The sequence below is a fragment of the Cyclopterus lumpus genome, chromosome 4, assembly GCF_009769545.1.
Source record: "Cyclopterus lumpus isolate fCycLum1 chromosome 4, fCycLum1.pri, whole genome shotgun sequence".
NCBI classification, from domain to species: Eukaryota; Metazoa; Chordata; class Actinopteri; order Perciformes; family Cyclopteridae; genus Cyclopterus; species Cyclopterus lumpus.
The window spans coordinates 10,698,731-10,720,562 of NC_046969.1; the positions used below are offsets into that span (position 1 = coordinate 10,698,731).

At 42.8% G+C, this 21,832-nt stretch overlaps 1 protein-coding gene across 1 annotated transcript in view; it reads left to right on the plus strand.

Moving 5' to 3' along the window:
* Positions 1–3,614: 3,614 nt before the first annotated feature.
* The window catches only part of LOC117729331 (ephrin type-B receptor 1-like), a 71,218-nt gene continuing 53,000 nt past the window's right edge, over positions 3,615–21,832 (plus strand). Inside the window, exon 1 of the mRNA XM_034530308.1 lies at positions 3,615–3,708. Within this exon, the coding sequence (XP_034386199.1) occupies positions 3,615–3,708 (94 nt within the window). The remainder of the gene's footprint in view (positions 3,709–21,832) is intronic.

Consider the following 21,832-nt stretch of genomic DNA (forward strand, 5'->3'; position numbering starts at 1 on the left):
GATTTTGCCATGTACATTTTGATTTGATTGTTTCTGATTTGCATCCATTAACAGGAAGGAAGCTCTTTATCTAAAGGTCAGACTTGTATAATGTCCTCCGTGGCTCTGGATGATGGAGCTTACTAAAGTCAGAGAAAATAAGCCTGTGGAAATCATCAGCTTTAAAAATGAAAAAAACAGAAAGATTGTGTCATAAACTTGGGGCATAACATTTGAAAGACGTTTCCAGACAGGGAGGCTCAAACTACAGTATTGAGTTGATGCATAAGAATCGAGTGTTTATGGAGCGTGATCCATAACAGGGACTATTGTCAGAGTCTGCCTCACGTTGGCCACACTGGAAGCATGTCTGTCAGGTGGTTCATCCCTTTGATCCTAAATCTCAGAAACCTTTGGATGGATTGCCATAACATTAGTGTTATGAAATGTAAGTAATGAATCCTAATGACTTTGACACCTTGGCTTTTGCTCTACAGCACCACAATGAGGTGGACATGTGTGGTTTTAAGTGAAATGTCTCGACAGCTATTGGACGACACTCATGTCCAGCAGGATTGATTCTAATCACTTTTAGGATTGCTTAATGTTTAATCAGCAAACCGAATCACATTCCCATGAGCCTCAGCTGTACGTAAACCGAAGATGAACTAGAACGATGGCATCGTCATTGCGAGCATGATAAAATGCTGATGTTCACATTGAGCTCAAAGCACCACTGTGCCCATTTACAGCCTCGAAGAGCCAGGAACGTGGACTCTTTGTGTTGTTCAAAAAGATCCCTAACTTTATGGAGGTGCGATATTAAATCACTGGACTACCCATATGCGTTATATATCTATGTTCCTCTCAGTGAAAAGTCATCTGATCCAGCATTTTTCTCCATTAGCCACAGAGATGTGAGCGAGCACGAGTTGCTGTGGTCTTCACATTGCCTGTGCCTGATGCTCGGTGGCCACCGGTTTTAGTCCGAACTCACTCCCTGATTTCGCTCTTTTTCTAGAAAAACTCAATTTTCCAGCTGCACTACGGCTATAAATAAGCATATAACTCTTTGTAACAGGCACTGACAAGCCTCATGTGTATAATAAATGGGGCCACGTGTTGTGTGCGAGGATGACAATCCTGTACCAGTCAGGGGGTTTGGAGCTAATGAATGATTTATGTTCCCGATGCATACGGCAGCATGAAGCAGAGCAGCAGGCACATGCACAAAGAGTGCACGATGGAAAAGTCTGAAAGGTTTTAGTCTCCATGGCTCACATTTAATTTCCCAACACCTGATCGGAACATCTGTCCTTCTTCTATGTCATGTGTCTTTCCTGAATTGTGTCTCGTCCTGTAATTGTAAATGATGTGTAATTAAAGGTAGAATCTGAACTGAGATTCAATGCCATGTGGGAGAACACGCAGTCTACCACACTGTGGATTTGACTTGTCTAGGCACGACGACGTATCGACGCTCAGCAACCTGTAGGTTGAGCTGTCTGTCTGATCGCCATGCGGAGTCCCCCAGGTGAGAGTTACCTCTCAACAAAATGTGCAACAACTCTTGCTGCACAAATTCAAGAGATGTAACGTAGCTCTGGAGGCAGATTGAACACAATCGTTCTGCTCTTGTGGCAGCCGGCAGGTCTAGTATTGATTTCTGGGTCTCCAACGATTTAAAAAGCCTCGGACTGCTGGCTTAGAGATAAGAAGTATATCTCCCTCTCTTTGTCTGCCTCTCTCTTACACACAAACATATAAACAACTCTTCAATACTGGTCAATGTGTACGAGGAAGCAGGAGCCACTGAATAAAGGCGATTGTTGCAGTGGTACATGGTGTAGTGACATGAAAGCTGCTGACAAGTGAAATGTAGTGTCTGCCCAGCAAATGAACAGTCTGAAGTGGACAATGCAGTGTCACACGATCACAGCTCTTTTCCTTTATACCGATAGTGAGAGACAGGAAGCTGCAGGAGTTGGAGGCGAGAGGCAGGGCAGAAACTTCAAGAGCAAATTGATCCAAGGCCATCAGGGGCTGACATGTAACCGAGTTCAACTTTTAGCTTGTGGTTGCAGAGGGCCAAATAAACTTTTTCCTTCTTCCGGTTCACTCATAGCTCCACGATGCAGCTATTAAGGATGTACCAACCTTTTCTCTCCTGTTACCAGTTCCAGGACCTTTAAGCACCAATCCAAGACAGATGCAGTGGTTTCCCCAAATTTAGAATATGTATATGTCACTCGGTGAAGCTGGTGATTGTCTGTGTCACTGAAAGCTGCATCAGTCGTAACTGAATGACAGTGGGTGACTGTAAAGAATTAATTCATAATGACATTCACAAAGAAACTGTATTTAATGTCACTGAGGAGAAAAAACTGCTTTATTTAGGTAATTAACCTTTTACCACCACCCACTGGTTCTGCCTGTGCTGAAAATATGAAGAACCTTCACAGACTGTGAGGGCTATTACAAGTTACATAAATATGAGCATGTATTATGCGTTCGATATTCATTTGGGCTAATTGTGGTTACTTTTTTAAAAAGAGCTCGCAATTGAGTCTGTCAAAACTTTATAGCAATGAGGTTTCAGATTGCAGCAAACTGAAACTCCTCCCGTGGGCCAAGTGTGAAGGAGAACTACAGTGGCCGACACAGTTGGCCCTAAATATCCAAAGCCAGTGTTTGGTCTGTCCATTCTGGTTTACTGAAACACGGCCATGAAGAGGACCCGCTCTGCGTGTATATAAAAGGCTCATTCTAAGGTTAAGAAAACACAACACTTCTTAGTTTTTACTTTAGTTTAGCATTTAATCAACTTGAATACATGTCCCACAAGGCTGTCCCAGTGCACCAGCACTTCCCAGCTGTCTGGCCTTCATCAGAGTAGCGTCTGGTCTGGCTGTTACTGGTACTAGTAATAATGTGACTTATAGATCACAATTAATTGCCTTAACAAAAACCTCAACTCTGGTGAAGGCATGGCCGAAAAGGTCTAGTGAATAAAGTCTAGTGTATTGAAGAGTGGTGGTGTGGTTTAAGTGTAGTAAGTTGTCTAAAGTCCTGAAACAGTCTTTAACTCAACAGTTGACCTCTTGTATGTAGATTTAAACACATACACACTATTTTATTGCACCATGCTTAAATACTGCAACTCTAATCCCCTCCTGTTATTAGGCACGAGCCATTTACATATGCACATGACCCTGTGGGTCCTCTCCATAGACTGTGGTCCTCTGGGTTTACCTGCTGTACTGCAGTTTGACCGCTGGGTGTCGCTGTCCCGTCGTACAATAGCAGCCATGCCGTGGCAAAAAGAGACCTGTCCATTGGGCATTCCGCCTGGGTCAGGTGGAAGGCAACGGGTGATTGGTTTACGATCCGCCATACTGTCTCCTGATTGGACAGAGAGGTGCGCGAGGCGAGAGAGCGCCGGAGATCCACCGGCAGTGTATCCGCTTCAGTCCCCGCTGACTCTGAAGAAGCACACACATGCAGACCCGCCCCCGCCCCCCCCCTCCTCCCCCCACACACACACACACACCGCGGGCTGGGATGTGACTGTTAACAAGAGGAATACGGCGTGTTTCTGTGGGATTGTCTTTTTTTTTTTTTGTTGGTACCGGATAATGAGAGAGGACGACCGGGGAGTCATTTTGGCCATGCGGGCCACTTGGGTTGCGGTGCTCCTCTGTGTGATGACTTCGGTGTGCGCAGTGGAAGGTAGGTGTGCAAAGAGAGGGGCGTGGGGGGGGGGTCTGTTCCGATGGTGCAGGGTGACAGCTTGAATTAATTGAACTGTGGTAGAAGCCGTCCTGTCTAACTGACCTGCTTCTTTTGTATCATCCTTGTTATATTCTTTTGGACTTTAACTTTCCAACAGAAACTTATCGTGTGATATTTAGAGTGACACTCCTTGAGGATGTATTGGTAAGTTTTCTTGTCAGGGTTTAAAATATATATATATATATCATATATATAATTGACCTATTTTGGACTGCAACTGTGGCTTATTGGAGGTTGAAGATATACTGTCCGCGAGTCACCGCCCACATTTCTGTCATACATGTCAAAATAAAGAAACCTGCAGGCTTCGTGTGCTCCTGCTCTTCTAGAAAATGACTATTTACATTTACACAATCATCTCATTGTCTTCTAATAATCTTGAGGGCCATAATATGCATGCAAACTGCTCCCAAGCATTGGGTATGGCATGTTTCTTCCAATAACATCATTTGATCGTAGAGTATTGCATCACAATGATGTTAGAGGCACTATTAACACACTTGGAGCAGCAAAGTGAATCATAATCATAGCTCACAGCTGTAGTCGCTGTGGTTGCTGCCACCTCCCCTGCTTCTCCTCCTCCTGCTCCTATCCCAACATAACCCGCTGCCTCGTTTGTTGCGCCTCTCCAAGAAAGGATCTCCTGCTACTTCAGCCAAAGCATCACCAGCTGATGCCCCTGCTGCTCTTCACTCAGAATCAGCTCCTGCTCCTCCACCACGAGCTTCGCCTGCTGCTGTTGCTGCTCCTCTTTGAGCATATACCCACTGCTCCCTCCTCTTCATGCATCTCCCACTGGCATCGCTCCTCTCTCCAATCCTCAACATGTTCTTACTGCACCTCCACATCTATGAACTCTAGCACCTTCTCTCAATGCATTACAATGCTCCTGCTGCTCCTCACCCAGAATACTTCCCCTCCACAAGCATCACCTCCTGCTGCTGACTTTCTGACAGCTGTAGCTGCTCCTTGCGAAGCACTGCCTGTTACGCATCCCCTCCTGCGTCTCCTTTTTCGAGCAATTCTACTCTGCTCTTTTACTTAAGAATAACTCCACTGAAATATTGCCTGCTCCTTCTTCTACTCTCCTCCCCAAACATAACTCTCCGAGCATCTCCTACTGGCGGTCCTGCTGCTCGTCCCCAAGAAGCACTCCTGCTGCTCCTCTCTGAACGTTGCACCTCTCCAACTGCCTCCTCTTCCTCCCCAAGGATGACCTCCTGCTAATTACCCTTCTCTCCCCCAAACATCACCTCCTGTTTTTTCCTGTTGCTCCTCTGCAAGTATCTCCTCTTGTTGTTCCTGCCCATGTGTCACTTCCTGCTCCACCCGCTGCTCCTTCTCACACTTTACCTGCTGCTCCAGCTGCATTCCTTGCTCCAACATCCTCCCTGTTCTTCCTGCCACTCCTTCCCACTTATCTCCCCTACTGCTCTCCTCACAGCTGCTCCTCCAAGGTCAGTCACTCATCCGTTGTTTTATCTGGGCCAACCCGACACCGTCACTGAGTTAGTTGGCTTAACCATCATGTATAATGGTCTGTCCTCTGCGTAACAATTGCAACTTGAAGTCGTACATGATGAAACCTGATGGAAGCATAGGTGAGGCAATAGCAGGGGACCCAGACAACACCAGCAAGTCATGCTTCACTGATGCAAGATCGCCCAGAAAATCTCCTGGTTATGTATGATTAAAGCCAGTTCAAAGGCACTGTCGGAGAGACAGGGACTATGTCCTCTAGCGCGTCTCCTCCTGCTCCTCCTGCTGCTGCTCTTACCTTACGGAAGAGCTAGATTAGTCTACTGCTGTGTTTTAATGGTGCGAGTAATGACAGGCTCCGTAGTGAGTTTCCCACATTATGAGACATGTAAATGAGCAGGTCTATTTTGATTAAACAGAAGTGTGTGTGTGTGTGTCTGTGTGTGTGTGTGTGTGTGTGTGTGTGTGTGTGTGTGTGTGTGTGTGTGTGTGTGTGTGTGTGTGTGTGTGTGTGTGTGTGTGTGTGTGTGTGTGTGTGTGTGTGTGTGTGTGTGTGTGTGTGTGTGTGTGTGTGTGTGTGTGTGTGTGTGTGTGTGTGTGTGTGTGGCCTTTTTATGGTGGGTAGGTGCTTAGTGAACTGATGCATAAGCGGATCTGAGTCTGTTGGTGTAAAATAGACCCTCTGCTGACACGGTCACTGCTATTTTCTCTGCTCTGTGAACTTTTTTACACTTCTATGTAAACGTTCAGACCTTTTGTTTTGTTGCAAGAGCCCGATTAATACATTCACTGTGCCATTATTATTGGCTGATATTGGCCTTTAACAGATCTATCGGTATTGATTGGAGTTTAATATGATGTAGTGCTGCAGCTCCAGATTATTTGATCAATTATCAATCCTGCCAATATCTTCTTGAATGGTCAATTAATGGATTCACTGTTTGGGCGATATGACGATAGATCTGCAAACAATATAAAAATGTCTATCATTTATATTTTGGCATTGCCGAGCCCCGCGCACCAAACCAAGATTACAAATATGCCTACAAAGGTGCACGAGTGATGACTGCTGGTTGCGCAGCCCTATTTAAGGCAATGTTGGCGTAAGTTTATGTTGCTTCATGTCCTGATCCTCAGACCCAGCCCAACCAAGACAAGAAGAGCTTGTAAGAAAGTCAGACACAGACCAGGAAACAATCTTTTGCCAAATGTGTTGAAAGTTTGTGCCTGTAGGTCCAAATACAGGCCGAGTTAGAATCAGTTGTCATAACCGGCACAGTGTGCCTTTTTTCTTCTTCTTCGCCTTAAATGGACTCCAGACCAGAGATAAACTAAAGCATGAACACAGTGTTTTGTTGGTGGCCGCTTAAGTAGGAACAGTATCTCAAAAATACAGCAGTTAACAAATACAAAAATTAAAAAAAATATATGGAGAAGCCATGCATTCTCTTTGTGAATCTCAGAAACTGATTGCCATTCACTTCAAAAATCCATTATTAGTCATATTTAAGTGTTTTCTCTTTCTGCCGCTGTGTTTTTCTGTTTCTCTTACATTTTTTCTTTCTGCCTAAACCCTGCTGACTGCTTTGTATGAAGTGAGTGTGTTTCTAGATTTTAAATGTTTTTGTCTTGATCATATCTGTTGTTTACAAATATACCCTCCACCAGCTTTTTAAAAGCCTAAAGTCAGGCATTCTTTGCAGATTTGGCCCAAAATACAGGAAAAGTTTGCTCACAGGAATGGAAGTATAATAAAAACATCACTCTGGCTGGTTGCAGTCATTTCTGTTTGCCTGATATCGCTGCACAAATACAGTCACCTTTACATCCCTTCAGGGCATACACCTTTTCATAGAGCCCAAAATGCAGTACAGTAATCTATAATTTGACTCTGTAATTTTGAAAGTCAATGCAAACCCTGACCCAGCGGATATTGTTGGGTGTAAGTGCTAAATATCCCACAAACAAGCCTTGGGAGGGGTGGAAAAGTCATCTGTGTCTGAACCGAATGCCCCGTCAGCAGCAGCGTCCGTCACTGAAATTGCTGATTTGTGTCAGAGTTGAGTGTTGAGAGGTCGAGAAGTTAATTTCTTTCGACTTTTTCATGCAAGAGCTGCTTCTGTAGTCGGAGCCGAAATAAAAAAATCCTGAATTTTTTTGTTGGTGCGGCGTGACTGCATGTAAAATATGCACTGAACAGTCCTTTCCCCCTAGAGCCCAAACACATATCTGTCATCTTGTGGGAATGCTAAAGGTTAAATATCGTAGCTCCGTTTTATTTATGCTGGTATTAACGTGACACGCTGTAATTTGTGACTTTGTTCGAAGCGTGTGCGTGTGTGTGTGTGTGTGTGTGTGTGTGTGTGTGTGTGTGTGTGTGTGTTTGAGACTGTGCGCAACTAATGATGAACAAATTATTTCCTCAGGGAAACCTATCACATACTTATCGCAAATAGATATGCAGATGATACACTGCACGTACATGGCATTGTGCATACATACACACACACACACACACACTCACACACACGCACACACACATATACTGTACCCTGCACCATGCTCCGCCAGCTCATGTTTTAAAGATGTGGGTTTTCTATATTCATCTGGTGACAGGTTATCAATGTGACAGACAGATTGTTGAACTGGGGAAAAGTAGGAGTCTGGAAGAAGATCCTTCACACCGGTCCTGAGGCTTTCACTCCAGCGTTTCCCAGTTTATTTTTCCTCAGGGCCTCCCGTCAGTATTAAATATTTATTTCCATGTAGCATTCAAATTATTCCAGAATGCATTTTCTTCTGTAAGGTACTTGGAACTGGTGGGAATATTTACCTTCTGCCGAGAGACTCTGATTCAATGGGCTTTGGGGCTGTGTGTTTTCCAAGCAATTTCTGATCAGTAAGTCTGGTTTTGGGAACTGTGCTTCCCTGATCCCACACGGGCTATCAGACCTCAATATCACAGCTTTCAGCCGTTCAGGAAGTCATTTCCAATAAAACATGCTCAATGTTTACTGAGGTGTGATTTAATAACTTCTATTAGTGTGAAAATATATCCTCGACTCTGTATCTTCACGCCTTGGCTGTGAATTTTCACACAACTCAACACACCACTCTTATATTCGAGGAAGAACTTGTAATCATGGTCAGTCATGTCAATTACTGAGGAAAGATAGCTTTTGATTAATGCATTACTATCCCAAATGTTTGGGCCACAGTGGACATCTGTCTAATAGATTGTGGATGAGATCTGTGCAACACGATCTTAAATTGTTTGATACTGTGTATATATACTATATATATATATGTGTGTATGTATGTATGTATGTATATATATATATATATATATATATATATATACATATATATATATATATATATATATATATATATATATATATATATATATATATATGGAGCTGTAGCAAATATTTGTTTTATACTAGTTGGCCCGCTCGCTGGCTACTTCCGTCAACTGTTGTGGACTCAGCGATGGTTTTCTCCAGAGGTGATGATGGAGCCATCTCGTGCTTCTTTCTCATCTCTGTGGAGAGTTGCACATGTTACACCTGTTATTGTTATTGTTGTTGTTGTTGTGGTTCCTGTGTAGCGTTAATGATCCGATAAGCCATATGATAACCTGATGTTGGATCAGTGCATTGACTTGTGCACTTGCAGATAACCAATCCAGTACTTTAGGTTGTATCTCAGGCTCTTATCTTTTAGCTCTGTTTTGTTGTTTGTTGATAGTTTCAAACTTTTCCTGCCTCATTTGTGCTCTGCAGGCCGTCGACTGTTAGTTTAAGACGGCGTTTTGCAACTGCCTTCTGGAATTAAGGTTGAGCATTTAGAGTGAACCAAACAATGAGCTGAGAGACACTACAGTTCTCAGTCGAGCTGAGGGGATTATATAGCAGCTTTAAGCTTGACATGGTGAATCCCTGCTTGTGTCCTACCTCGTGTAGAAAGTGCTGCGAAACAAGACAAGTTGTTTCTCCTGCAACCTGCTCAGTGAATATACGGTTCATATTAAAAACAGTCAATCAGCATCTGAGCACCTTTTATTACAAACATTTAACTCCCATCACTATTTCTACTCCACAGCTGCCGTCAATGGCATGTTTAAAAAAGAGTAAATTGATTTTAGCTGCAGAGAGAAGCAGAAGGCTTGTGCATAATAAAACACTTCACCACCCAAACTCCTCAGGTTATTTGCATAACAAAACCAGTCTAAATAGATTATATTTCCCTGATATGAGACTATAATTGATACATAGCACTGGTGGGCATGAAAGGAAGAATCCTTTGTTTTCACCTAAAATTCCCCTTTTCCTTTCACTTGGATCCATTATGCTGTCACTTCAACTAATTTGCAGCTCAAAGAGTCACATCAATACACCGCTGTACTAGACAGATGGAAATGGCGTGCTCCTTGAGTTGTTCTGTCTCCTCCGCAAGGTTTGCCCTTTGTTTCAGGCGAAGGCAAAACTATTTCTCTACGCTCTTTCCGTAGACTTCACCGATAGAAAAGCACCTTATTCCATCTTGATCTTAGGCCTCTCGCTGAAAACAGGACAATTTACAATGTCCATTCCTTTCACTGCAAAATTAGTCATAATGGGAAGGAAAGATGGCTCCAGATTGCGGTTCTTTCAGTTATCCTGTTGATGGCACACCACCATTATTCCACCTCACAAGTGTTACATGCATATTCTTGTGTGGCGCTGGCTGGCACTATATAGAATGTTAAGTAACACACTAATCTTTGACATTAATATTACAATTATATCTAAGTATAATGCGGTCAAACCTGGTTGGAACGCAAACACGTGTTCGGCTGCAACTAACTATCCATTTCATTGTCACTCAATCAATCGGTTACTTTTTGAAATAACTGCGTGGTTTATAAAACGTTCAAAGTATTAATAAATACCCACCGCATGTTACCAGAATAGCTGAGTTACACTTTAAGCTTTTGGAATAACTTTTTTTCTTGAGTAACGAGAAGTGAAAGGGATCTGAACTTCACTTCCTAAACCCCAGTAACGTCAACATGTTTGAGGATTGTTCTCTTCTGTGTCTTTCTTCGTGTTTCGTGGACAGGCGTGTCGGCTCGGCTCGAGGCGGGTGGAGGAACAATGCTTCCCCCAGGTCACTCCAAGTGGTTTCTGTTGGCGTGCCAACGTTACAACCTACAAGCGGTAATCACAGGGTAGTTCAGATTTGGAAGGTGTTTACAGTCACTTGGCTTCACTGGGCGGACAGCCGGTGTGCATTCACTGGGTCTAATGTCAAGTGTCTTGTGGCATAAGCTAGCTGTTCGTGGAGATGCCTCCAAACTGGAGGCGGAAACATGTTCAACCCCATTGTTTCACACGTGTTAAACACAGAATATGTGAGGAGCGGGTGCAGGAGGTTTTTGAAGTTGTTTAAAAGCAGCCTGGGAGGAGTAAGGTACCTTTGCTGTTGAGTAATTCATAGTAGTGCCGTAGTATCATAAAAAGTACACCCTTCTATTCGGTTGGGTTCCTTTCTTTTCCTCCCTCTGCATGCCGCATACTGCGGCTCTGAGCTTTAGACCTTTATAGCTCAGCATATGATTGAACATAATGGCCCATTATTTATTTGCTGGTTGAGAGTGGGCCCTCTGCCAGCATCTTCGGGGATCCTGCCGTGGGCATATGGCCTCACAGATAGCCATGCTGGATATTAAGGACTGTGTCATTGTTGAAGCAGAAGAAAATGGGGAGAGAACATAATGGGAGGGGGGGACAACGCACATCAGTGAATTCGCCTCACCTTGAAAAGGTTGTGGGGGGGGAAAAGTGTCTCATCAGGAATTTGAATCGGCTTGGATCTGAAAGCATGTTGAACGGTATAAAATTGTTCACCGGAATAGATTAACGAGTTTTCAAGCATTATTCAGGTCCCAATGTGAACAAGGAAAAGAGCATTTGCTGGCTGTGTTCCCTCGTAATGTGCTTCTAATGTCAGTAATGGGGGACACAATCCACAGCGCGGCTTCATCTGAAGTTAATATGATGCATCGGCATTCTGAGTCAGGCGAACGTTGATATCCTTTAAAGTTATAATACTCTCTATTAAATTCCCTCTTTGTGTTTGTCTCTGTTAGGCTGCAGTGAAGGAATAGTAACACAACCAGATGTTTTTTTTAAATAAAGGCTGTAACTCCAGAGATTTCCACCAAACAGTGTTTATCAGAGGGACGCGGGTGAGATTTAAACCTGGCTGTTGTGGTAAGTAATCAGCCTTAGTGCATGTGCTGTCTTACCAGGTTAGCTACCGGGGCATCACCACTAAATACATTGGAAGTGCATTAGGAAAACCACTTTCAATATTCATATGTGCAAAATAATGCTCTGGAGACTTCATTTTGTGATAAATGGCTAAACGGATTTACTTTAAAAATATTTTTTGAATATGTTTGCTGTTAATCTAAAATCATAATCAACAGTTTCGGCCGTGGACATTTCACATTTTCAGCAGCTGAGTTTTTGACCCGAGACCGAGAATCGTCTCAATGTATAAAAAAGCAGCCTCATTTCTATTTGTAGTATTTCATAACAATATTTCATAGTTGTAGTTCTCTACCTGCACAGAGTACAGGTGTTATTATCCGGTGTTGCCGTTTCAGTTTACACTGTCTCAACTTTAGGTTGACCAAGCGCCGACTGCACGCTCTTTCAAAGCGGCTTCACACTCGCTCGGTTTCATCCACGCCTGCCTCTGACCGCTAAGCTGCTGGACTGGAGCTGTGGGTGTTCAGTGGTTATGCTCAGGCACAGATGGAAACTGACCGCAGGAAAAAGAGAGATTACTGTTCGGGTCCATGGTGTGTACTCTGAGTGTCGGCCTCCGTCTGGCAAAATGTCACCTCCTTGGAACAGTGCAAATATTAAGACACAACATTTCAGGCTTTTTTTCCTTTTTCTTCTTTCTTTTTTCCTTTACATTTTTTGTATCACCATTTTGTTCTCCTTCCTACATTTTCATCACAACAGGGGCAAAGCAACAACCAGGGCAGAGCAGACGGGCGATGGGGGCAATTTTAGTTTGACAGTTTTACTCTGCGTGACATCAGTTCTGATAGAAAACCTCCTGAGAGACGGAGGGTGCAAACGAGTTTGAGCAAAGAAAAAGACATAAATACAGAGACGATGAGCCCAGTGGTTAGCCCTCTGCAGTTTGATATATGGAACAGAGAGCCAATAAGTGTCAGGTCCCACCCACTAGGGAGCCATTTTAACAAGCTCTTAGTGTTTGAGTGGCCGTTAGCAGGCTTGTGATCCAGACTGGCAATTTTCTGACTGCTGTGGAATTACAATGTTAACGCTGTGAACACATAGAAAGGTAGTCTCTTTGTTTATTATTATTCTTTAAGGTATTGTCTGAGGTAAAGATTGAAGAGATGGGAGGTTCAAGGGCCAAATTCAATATTCACACCGCAAACATTCAGCTACATGTGTGCTTGAAGCCCGTGGTCCTCCTTGAGCTCGAATACATTTCTTCAAAATGAGAAAATAAATGTTTGATGTGGGTGCTGGCCTGGAGTACACACAGTGTCCTTGATTGTCTGGTTGGAATCTCCTTCACTGGAACACTGACCTCTTTAGTGTCCTCTTCAACCTCATGTGTTTTTGAGCAGTTTTATTTGTATATCTTTCTTAATTCCGCCACCAAAGGAACACAGCAGAAGTGCGTTTTGCAGATTGAGATTGAGAAAGACGAGATTCATCTCTCACGTGATAACAGGAGCCCTCAACGCACATTGACTTGGGTACGATGCTGATTTCACACCCACACTATTCTCATCGGTGGTGAGTTTCACACCTCACGTCAGCCTCATTGATCAAAATGATGAATTCAGAAATATCAGATGTACATTAATTTATTTTTCGTACACATTTTTGTACGAAAGTGAGTAACAAGCAAAATAGAGACGTGTGTGTGCATTGTAATACAGTTCAATTAACAATGTGTAATGATACTTTTATTAAGGTTGATAAATAGTAGAGTCCCTTCTAATGTATTTTACATTTGAGCTGCTTCCAGCTGTTTCAGTTGCACATTCAGTTGCTAGTAGCAACCACCACTAACATTGTTACAGCTGCCATTTAGTCAAATATTGACAGACATCTTTTTATTTATTCCTGAAATGCTTTATTGGAGCTTCATCTGTTTTTATTATAGCTGCTTTGTGATTCTGATTTTAAGAGTTTTTAAATGTCTGTTATCGGTCTACTGCTAAGCAAGCTAGCTATTATACTAGATGTGTTGCACTGGGTCAAAAGGATCCCGGTTAAGTCCTTTTTTATTTTAAAAGTATTTACATTTTTCGCATTAAAAAACATGTTGCAACATTTGCATACAAATATTTAGCTTTTCCATGTTATTTGTCAGGCCTGTGCTGGATGTCATTTAGTGTTTTAGGTATCTTGTCTTTTTTAAGTTTATAATTAATAAATCATTAATTTACTGTACTGAACTGCCAGTAGCCTGTTGTTAAACATTGCTTTTGTTGGAAGTATGTTTACCTTGCTGCATAGAAACCTACAAACACAGTGAAGGGCGTCACATTGTTTTCAGTATAATTTTTGCCAAGATTCTGATGTCTGAAAAGAAAAATTAAAAAGGAATGGTAATAAGTATTGGTTGTCCTCAACATTGATATGGAGCTAGCTGTAAATACATGCAAATCGGCATTTTGTGAAAAACGAAGCAATCTGTGAAACATAATCTCGCTCTGACTGGTGATTGATCACATATTTAACTTTTGTCAGGAAAACACAACGTCAGTTATGTGTCGCAGTCCACCTTGTCCCTCACGTACTCTACACTGCTTGTCTGAGCGTAGAGTACGTATTTAAGGGACCTCGGAAGGCCACAGCAAAGAGGCTCACACTCAGTCAGGCACCCAATTTATTCTTGAACACTGACAAGCCGTGCTCCAAGACCCACCGAAAGTAAAAGACAGCAGTGATGGTTTAGAGGTCGAGATGGGGAGGGAAAGCAGAGATCCACGGAAGAAAAGTGGAGTTGGCTGCAGCTGATGTGTTGCAGACACACACACACACACACACACACCACGCACACACACAAAGGCTTACAGGTAGTTCTCACTATTTCTCCCTCTCTCTCTCTCTGAGCGTGAGCGCGGAGGTTGTGAGCTGAGAGCGATGGTGGTTTTTGTGTGTTTTTCTTGGTGAAAGTGGTAGACAGACAGTATTGTATGGTGTAGTGTCTCTGGGGTGTTGTGTGGTGTTACTGTGTGCGCGAGGGGGTTTTCTGTGTGAGTGTTGGCACAGCCGGCCGGCGCGTGCTGGCGGCGTGCTACACGGTGTGCTAACGGCGGGCGAGCGCGGCGTCATGGATCTCAGCTGGTTGACGCGGAGGCACGGTGTACGGGTTGCGCCGTGTTTCCCGTGCTCCGTGGACAACTGCAGTCTGGCTGTGGGGCGGGTGGTGGGTCACGGCAGCGTGAACAGCGCGGTCGTGATTTTTCTTGACAGCGTGGAGAAGGTGAGCCTTTGACTATGTGTTGTACGTGACCTCTGGAAACGGGAAGTGTTTCAGGTGCGGCCGAGAGGGGCATCAGGCCAGGGACTTCCCAAGTAAGAGGTCAGCTGAGCGGGACGCTTCTAGTGAAGCGGCTGCTGAGGGACAGAACCAGAAGGGTCCTGAGGGGGTCGGAGAGGACCGGCAGGAGGCACAGGGGGAGACGGGTGGGGCGCAGCAGGGTGAGGATGGGGTTCAGGAGGGGCTGGGTGGGGCCCAGCAGGGTGAGGATGGGGTTCAGGAGGGGCTGGGAGGACAGGGAGGGACGGGTGGGGTTCAGCAGGGTGGTCGGGTGGGTGCTGGAGGGAAAGAAAATTGTGTGCAGGAAGCGGTTGTCATGTTGACAAACATGACAAACAGTGAGGTTGGCATGGAGGAGGGTGAGGAGGAGCTTCAGGATCACCGTTTGAAGAGGAAGAGCAGGGAGGAAGGGGAAAGTTCACAGGCGAAGAAAGGAGCTTTGGGAAAAGGGGACGAGGAGTCTGAGTCTAGTATGGAGGAGGACTATGATTCTGAATCTGGATCCTCTGGGGGCAGTGATTCCCCAAGAGGGTACAGTCTTGGTAGAGTAAAGTGGCTTCTCCATGATAGGAGGACCCGGCAGGGAGTGATGACAGAGGAACATTTTTCCGATATAGAGAAACTCTCTAGCTCTATTCAGCGCCACATGGCCGGTGAAGGGAAGAAAGGCTTTATGCCTAAGGAGCGTCTCGGTCTGGGATAAATAGTGCAGGAAATTGAGGAAGGGCTAAAGGAGGGTGGTGTAGGTGAAGCACACAAGGCCGGAGACCCAGGGGAGCGGCCCTGAGGAGGCGGGTGAAGGTAGCCGGTCCTGGACTGCGAGGCGTGTTGGGCGGTGGCTTCCCTGCTCGGAGGACGAGGACGTGGAGGAGATGCTGCAGGAGGTGAAGAAGAGGAAGCTCCCGACTCCACAGAGACTTTAAACTGGATGGGGTCTCAGGACCACCTCCCAGGGACACAGATGGTGTCTATTTGTTGTTTTATTTAGTTAATGTCATTGCAATGTGTCTGTTTGTTCGTATTGTTTTGTGTAAAATAAAGGTTTTGTAAAAATCAAAACTCTCTCTCTCTCTCACACACACATAGCATCTTCAGGTCACATATTGGTACCCATCAAAGTGAAAACACTGCTGATGGTGAAACTAAACTCAGAGAATACAAGAATAAAAGAAGTGTAAATTAACAAATGTGTGTCTTTTCTCTGAGTTTAACTGAAGTCATCCTGCTCAGGTTTCGAGGAGCAAACTTAAAAGTCTGCTCCCACGGACCAACATGTCTCTCACATTGTTTAGGTATGCTTGGTTTACCTTTGCTTGCATGCAGAATTGACATAACCATCCTCACTGACTCAGAAAATAGCTGTGCCGTGTCACGGTACAGGCGACCTCTTGGCGAACTCTGCTTCTTAAATGACATCTTCAAGTCTAAATCTGTTTCTCCTCACCTCTGTGACACACAACTGGTAGGTTTATGAACAGAGAAATGGATTTTGAAGAGTTTTTCATGTCTGTTCAGTGCTGCACTTGATTTTCGCGGCACCTCTCCAAAATGTTTAAAGTGGCCTCTCAGCATTTAAATGAGGAACAGGAGATATGAAATGTTACATGTTAAAGCATTTCATACAGCAATTAAAAATGTCCATTCCACTGTTTGTAACAGTAATGATCAGATTTTATGAGGAATTTATTTATTTAACTACTATTTTGTAGAGGCGGTTTAATTTCCTTTACAAGTTGTGGTGGGTGTAATAGAGTTTAGCTTTATACTACATTCTCTCAGTCTTTGAACATGTTGTTTTTGTCTTTTGCTGTGTCGTTACGTTGGAGGGAATTGCGTATTGTGTTATTTTATCACCAACGTGATTGTGTAATTACTTACAGACTAAAGAAATTTACATTTCACGAGTATCTCATCCAGCATAGCTACACAGTTTGTAGAAAAGTTTTAAATAACACTACAAAGCTCAAAGAGCGTGTGTACGTATACAATGTAAGTTGTAGCTTCTTCACACTTAAAGCGCATATATATATTTACAAATATTTAAATTAGAATAAAGTAAAGAAAGCTGCTCTGAAGTCTGGTGGTCTGAGTCTGAGACCTCAGGCTGTGGCGAAGGGTGGGTACTGTCTTTTAGTATCCTTTGAAAATAATTGGTTGATTATGTTTCTCTGCGAAAGTCAATCTGCAAAAGTTGAATATTTTGTACACTCTTTTAACATAAAGACACAGATTTAGGATGGGTAATATATCTACGTTTATTCATGTCATGATATGAAACTAGGTATTGTCTTTTTTTTGGATATTGTAATATCGTAACATGGCATAAGTGTTGTTTTTTGTGAACAATTCGATTCACAAATGACTAATGGCCAAGGTTACGTCTTAAAATGTCTTGTTTTTATCTCAACCAAGATATTTATTTAACATTGATATAAAATAGAGGAAAGCAGCAAATGATCACATTTGAGAGGCTGTACAGTGAAACGGAGAATATCTGACCATTTTATTTAAAAAAGAAAAGGAAAAATTAATTATTTGTTTTAGCTGTTGATTCTTTTTCCAGTCCAAGCCTCACAAACACTTTTCTTTTACTTCCACATCCATTTTATTGGTTGGAATGCAGTGATTGAACAAGTCTCTCTCAAAGCCTCGACATATAAAACCAGAACTATCTGTCTGCGTGACTAAAAGGAGGCTCCAGACTCGCAGTAGATGTTCTACACCCACGAGTCACAGATAGACGACAGCGACCCAGCGCTGCCTCGTGATCTCCAAAGGTCTCTTCCCCTCAGGGGTCACGCCAGCAGCTACTCCACCCTCACATGGTGGTTCCACACAGAGTCTGGTCGTGTGCAGCTCCACGCTGACAGGACCCGGCGTCATACTGAGCGAGCATGTGTCTCTCAGGCATGTTGCACACTCTGCGTTAGCACAAGGTGTCTCACCGAGCGAGCGGATGTCTTCCCGGCTGGCTTCGGCAGAACATCCGTCAACAGATTGAGCCGATGATAGATGGAGACTGTCGGGGGAGATGCAGCAGAGGCATGCTGGCATGTGGGCAGCTGATATCTCCCTCTCTCTCTCTCTTTGTTCATCTCTGTCTTTCTCTGGCCGTCTCCGGGGAGACAAGCAGAGGCACATGCTGACATGTAATAAACAGATCTGTGACTAAAGGTCTGCCTTAATAGAATACCAATTAGACGATTAGGCGACCTCTTTTATGGCGAGCAAGGAAAAGCCAGGTTCACTATATAATGCTTCAAGCTGGAGTCTGCTTCTTTGTAATGATCTTCTTGTACCCCATATATGGGAGGGGGATGGCATACCACTAACACTGGTATGGCGATGGTGATGTGCTTTGATTTTCTTGGGAAAATATTGATTGGATTGTCAGGTCATTCTTGTTGTGGTATATAATGTCAGTAAAGTAAACAATAAATTCATGTTTACTTAATTATATCGTACCGTGCAGAAATCATATATTAAGATATCATAGGTTGTCCATATTGATAATAACAAGCACATACTAAAACATATTTCTCAGCAACTTGTATTTATTTTGCACCTCAGTTCTTCATAAAACTTCACAAATGTTCTAATTATCAGAAAATACATAGAACGTTTGTCAAATATTCAATTCATGCGGGGGTGTAGAAAAATAGGCTTTACGGTGTGATTATTTCATATAGACATTTATTTAACCAGAAATCATGCTAAATTGTGATGTATATCGTTATCAAGATAGTCAATGAAATATTTCTGAATTGGAGACAACTGAAAAAACAACTGAAAAAACAACGTAGATTCCCTGAACCTCAAAAAGGAAATCAGCTCCAATGGATCACTCAGTCTCACCTTGTTTTTAATGTCACCTGGCAACACAAAAGACAATGGAAAAGGTCAACAAAAAGATGATGGTCATGTTTCCAAGTTCAATTGGTGCCAGCATTTCAAAGGACAATGATGATATTGACACGGGAACATTAATTACAGTTGTAAGAACGTGAGCTGAGAAAAGGGCTTACACTTTTATGTAGTATTCTTATCATTATGCAGGATGACATGACGGCAATAATTAACACTCAAAACCCCAAATTGCTTTGCTGCTTTTTGACAGGGTCAAATGTGTCAACTGATGAGAAAGACACAGAGAAGACATTCATGAATTAATGCTCTCTGCAGTCTGCAAATTGATGCTGAAATCACAGAAATATTATTGTGGCTGGAGTCAACAAATTCATACTGCAGATAAGAAATGTGTCAGTTACAATTTGTTATACTGATTATGTCCATCAAAGCTCTGTTTAGTCTTTTTTGAAGCTCCTTTAGTTTTTAGTTCATTTTTAGTTAATTAATCTATTCGGTTATTTACAGAAAAGTTATAGATAGGACAATTGTTTATGTAATTTTTAAGGTATAACTGCAACATATTCACTGAATTCAGCTTCCCTATTGCCAATGTTAGCCAGCTTTCTTTCATTATGTCTTCAGTCATATACTAAATATCCTTGTATATGCCAGCCTGTTTTTTTTTTCTTTTTGGTATTTTCTTTTTCAAAGACCAAATAATGAATTGATTACTTCAGAGAGTAAATGTCAGATTAATCAATAATATAATGTTCCTCACAGAAATGATCATTAGTTGCACCTCTATATGTTTTTATATGCATTATCTTTCCAAGTCTAAAGAAGCTTAATTTAAGAACTCGACCACATTCGGCACCGCTTTAAGGAACTCTTTCTTCGGACAAATATAACTGTTGGCTCGGATGAAAATATTCAATACGCTGAAGATGTGTAATTTTTTAGACTTCTTTTTCAGTATCCACATCCTGATTGCACTTGTATAAACTTAGCAATGCCGCTGTGGGTGTATTCTTTGTGATTGGGATGAGCTTGTCACCGTTTGAGATGCGTTGTAGATGTACAGTATTAGACACACAATACACACTGTGGCCCACTTCCTTTCAGCTTTGTTCTATTCAGCTACCGAGTCCTCTTCCATCAGCCTTTTTCTGAGTCACATATGAAATTATTTTGACAACCCACTGTGATGGACTCCAGTGGGTTTCCAAATTATTGTCAGTTTACATGTAAAAATGTATAAAAAATAAATATAAAATGGAAATATATTCACTCGAGATTGATTTGATGAAGAATGTGGGGGATTAGGGCTCTGATGTTGCATGGGGCTCGGAGATTAAATGTTTGGAGCTGTAATGCTTCAATGTGTAGCTCTCAGTTCTGCCTCGTCTGATTTAGTGTCCCACACATCTTTCATTTCTGACTGGCAGCTCTGAGACGCACTCAGTGAAAACATTGCAAATCTCTTGATGCTCTTAAAGCCCTGCTGGATTTTGCTGCGTAGTTTGTGAGCTTCATAAAAGTTGAAGTTCTGATCTCATTCACAGTGTACTTTACAATGACAGTTTCTAACTAACCAGATATAAGTAACAGTTCATTTGATACATATAATCATTACCAGCCCATTAAATGCAGATGATGTGATCAGCCACAGGAGACAATTACTCATAACACCTTCTTTGCTCCTCTTGGTTAGTATTCAGCCGACTAAATAGTTGTTGTTCATCATCATCTGATGCTCTGTCAAGTCTGAGAAAATAACGGAAAATAACCCCAGAAATGCATCATGTCTATTGTGGTTGGAGTTTGGGGATGGCACATTTATAACAGAAATATTGCCTTAATAACGTGAACATTGAGTTAAAAAGATGTGGGTGTTGGGCACATGAAGGGAGGGGTCTACCAGAAATATGATGTTGGTTGTATTATGAAAAATGGGATTGAGTATTTTTGGAGCTTGACCCATACGAGGACCTTTTAAAATCATGATGTCTCTGCTTTAAAATTGACCAATCTGTTTTTAAATCTGTCTCTTATTAGTTCAACTGTATTGAAGTGCATCTTAAATCACTGAGATTCCCCTATTGCCTTTTAGATTTGACTTTTGACTTTTCTCCTATCAAATGCAACTATCGCACATGTCCAGGGGTGCATTAGTCAGGATTACAATGTATTTCAATTGTCAAATACTCTTCTTATGCTATGTGCTGATACCGAGTACTACTCCTTATCCAATACTGTTTTCACTTGCCCAATCTTCATGATGCTTCCCTGCTGCGTTGAACACATGTGGATCAGTCAGGTTAAGAAACACGAGGCTGTATCAATGACTGTAACTATGTCATTGTCAGCTCCTCGTGTTTGACAGTTCAGGCCCGCCACTGCCTTCACATTGAAACGCATCCATTGTGAAGCACATCGTATCTGGCCAGAGTCCTAAATGAGGCCTGCATCCTAATTGTTGCATCGCTCGCTTCAGCATTCAACAGCTGTTTCCTCTCTCACCTGGTCGTCACTGGGATGCCTCCAGATGGATGCTGACAGTCTTCATGCGCACGCAAGAATCTCCATTCAGACGCACCAGAAATCTATATATCCATTTTCCTCTAACCCCATTACACATTCCTCCGTTTCTTTTATTTTACTTGCATCTGTTTTGATCCCCGAGTAACAAAGTAGGACAAACGGCTGCCCGTCCCACTCATCCATATGTTCCAAAGTGAGCACATCCACTTGTATTTGTGCCTCAGCCTCACCGGTGCCCACTCATGTAGCCCTCTGAATTACCCGTCCCATCAAAGCACTCAACATTCACGCTAACAAATGATCTGGCATGGCAAGAATTTTAATGTGGTGTCTACAGGCGTCGCTCTCTTTAAAATACAGAGCATGTCAGTTGGAGGCCCGCTCCCCTTGTGTTAGTCACAAAGGCACAAAGCCTTGTGCAACATTGACAGACTGGATGCTTCACACAGTGCTTGTGTCTCTGAGCGAGCGTGCACGTGTGTGTGTGTGTGTGCGTATGTACGTGTGCACATGTGTGTACGTGTATGTGTGTGTGTTTCTTTTTGTGGTCCTGGCAATTCCATGTGAAGCTTTCTTCCAGAGAGAGAGGCCTCAG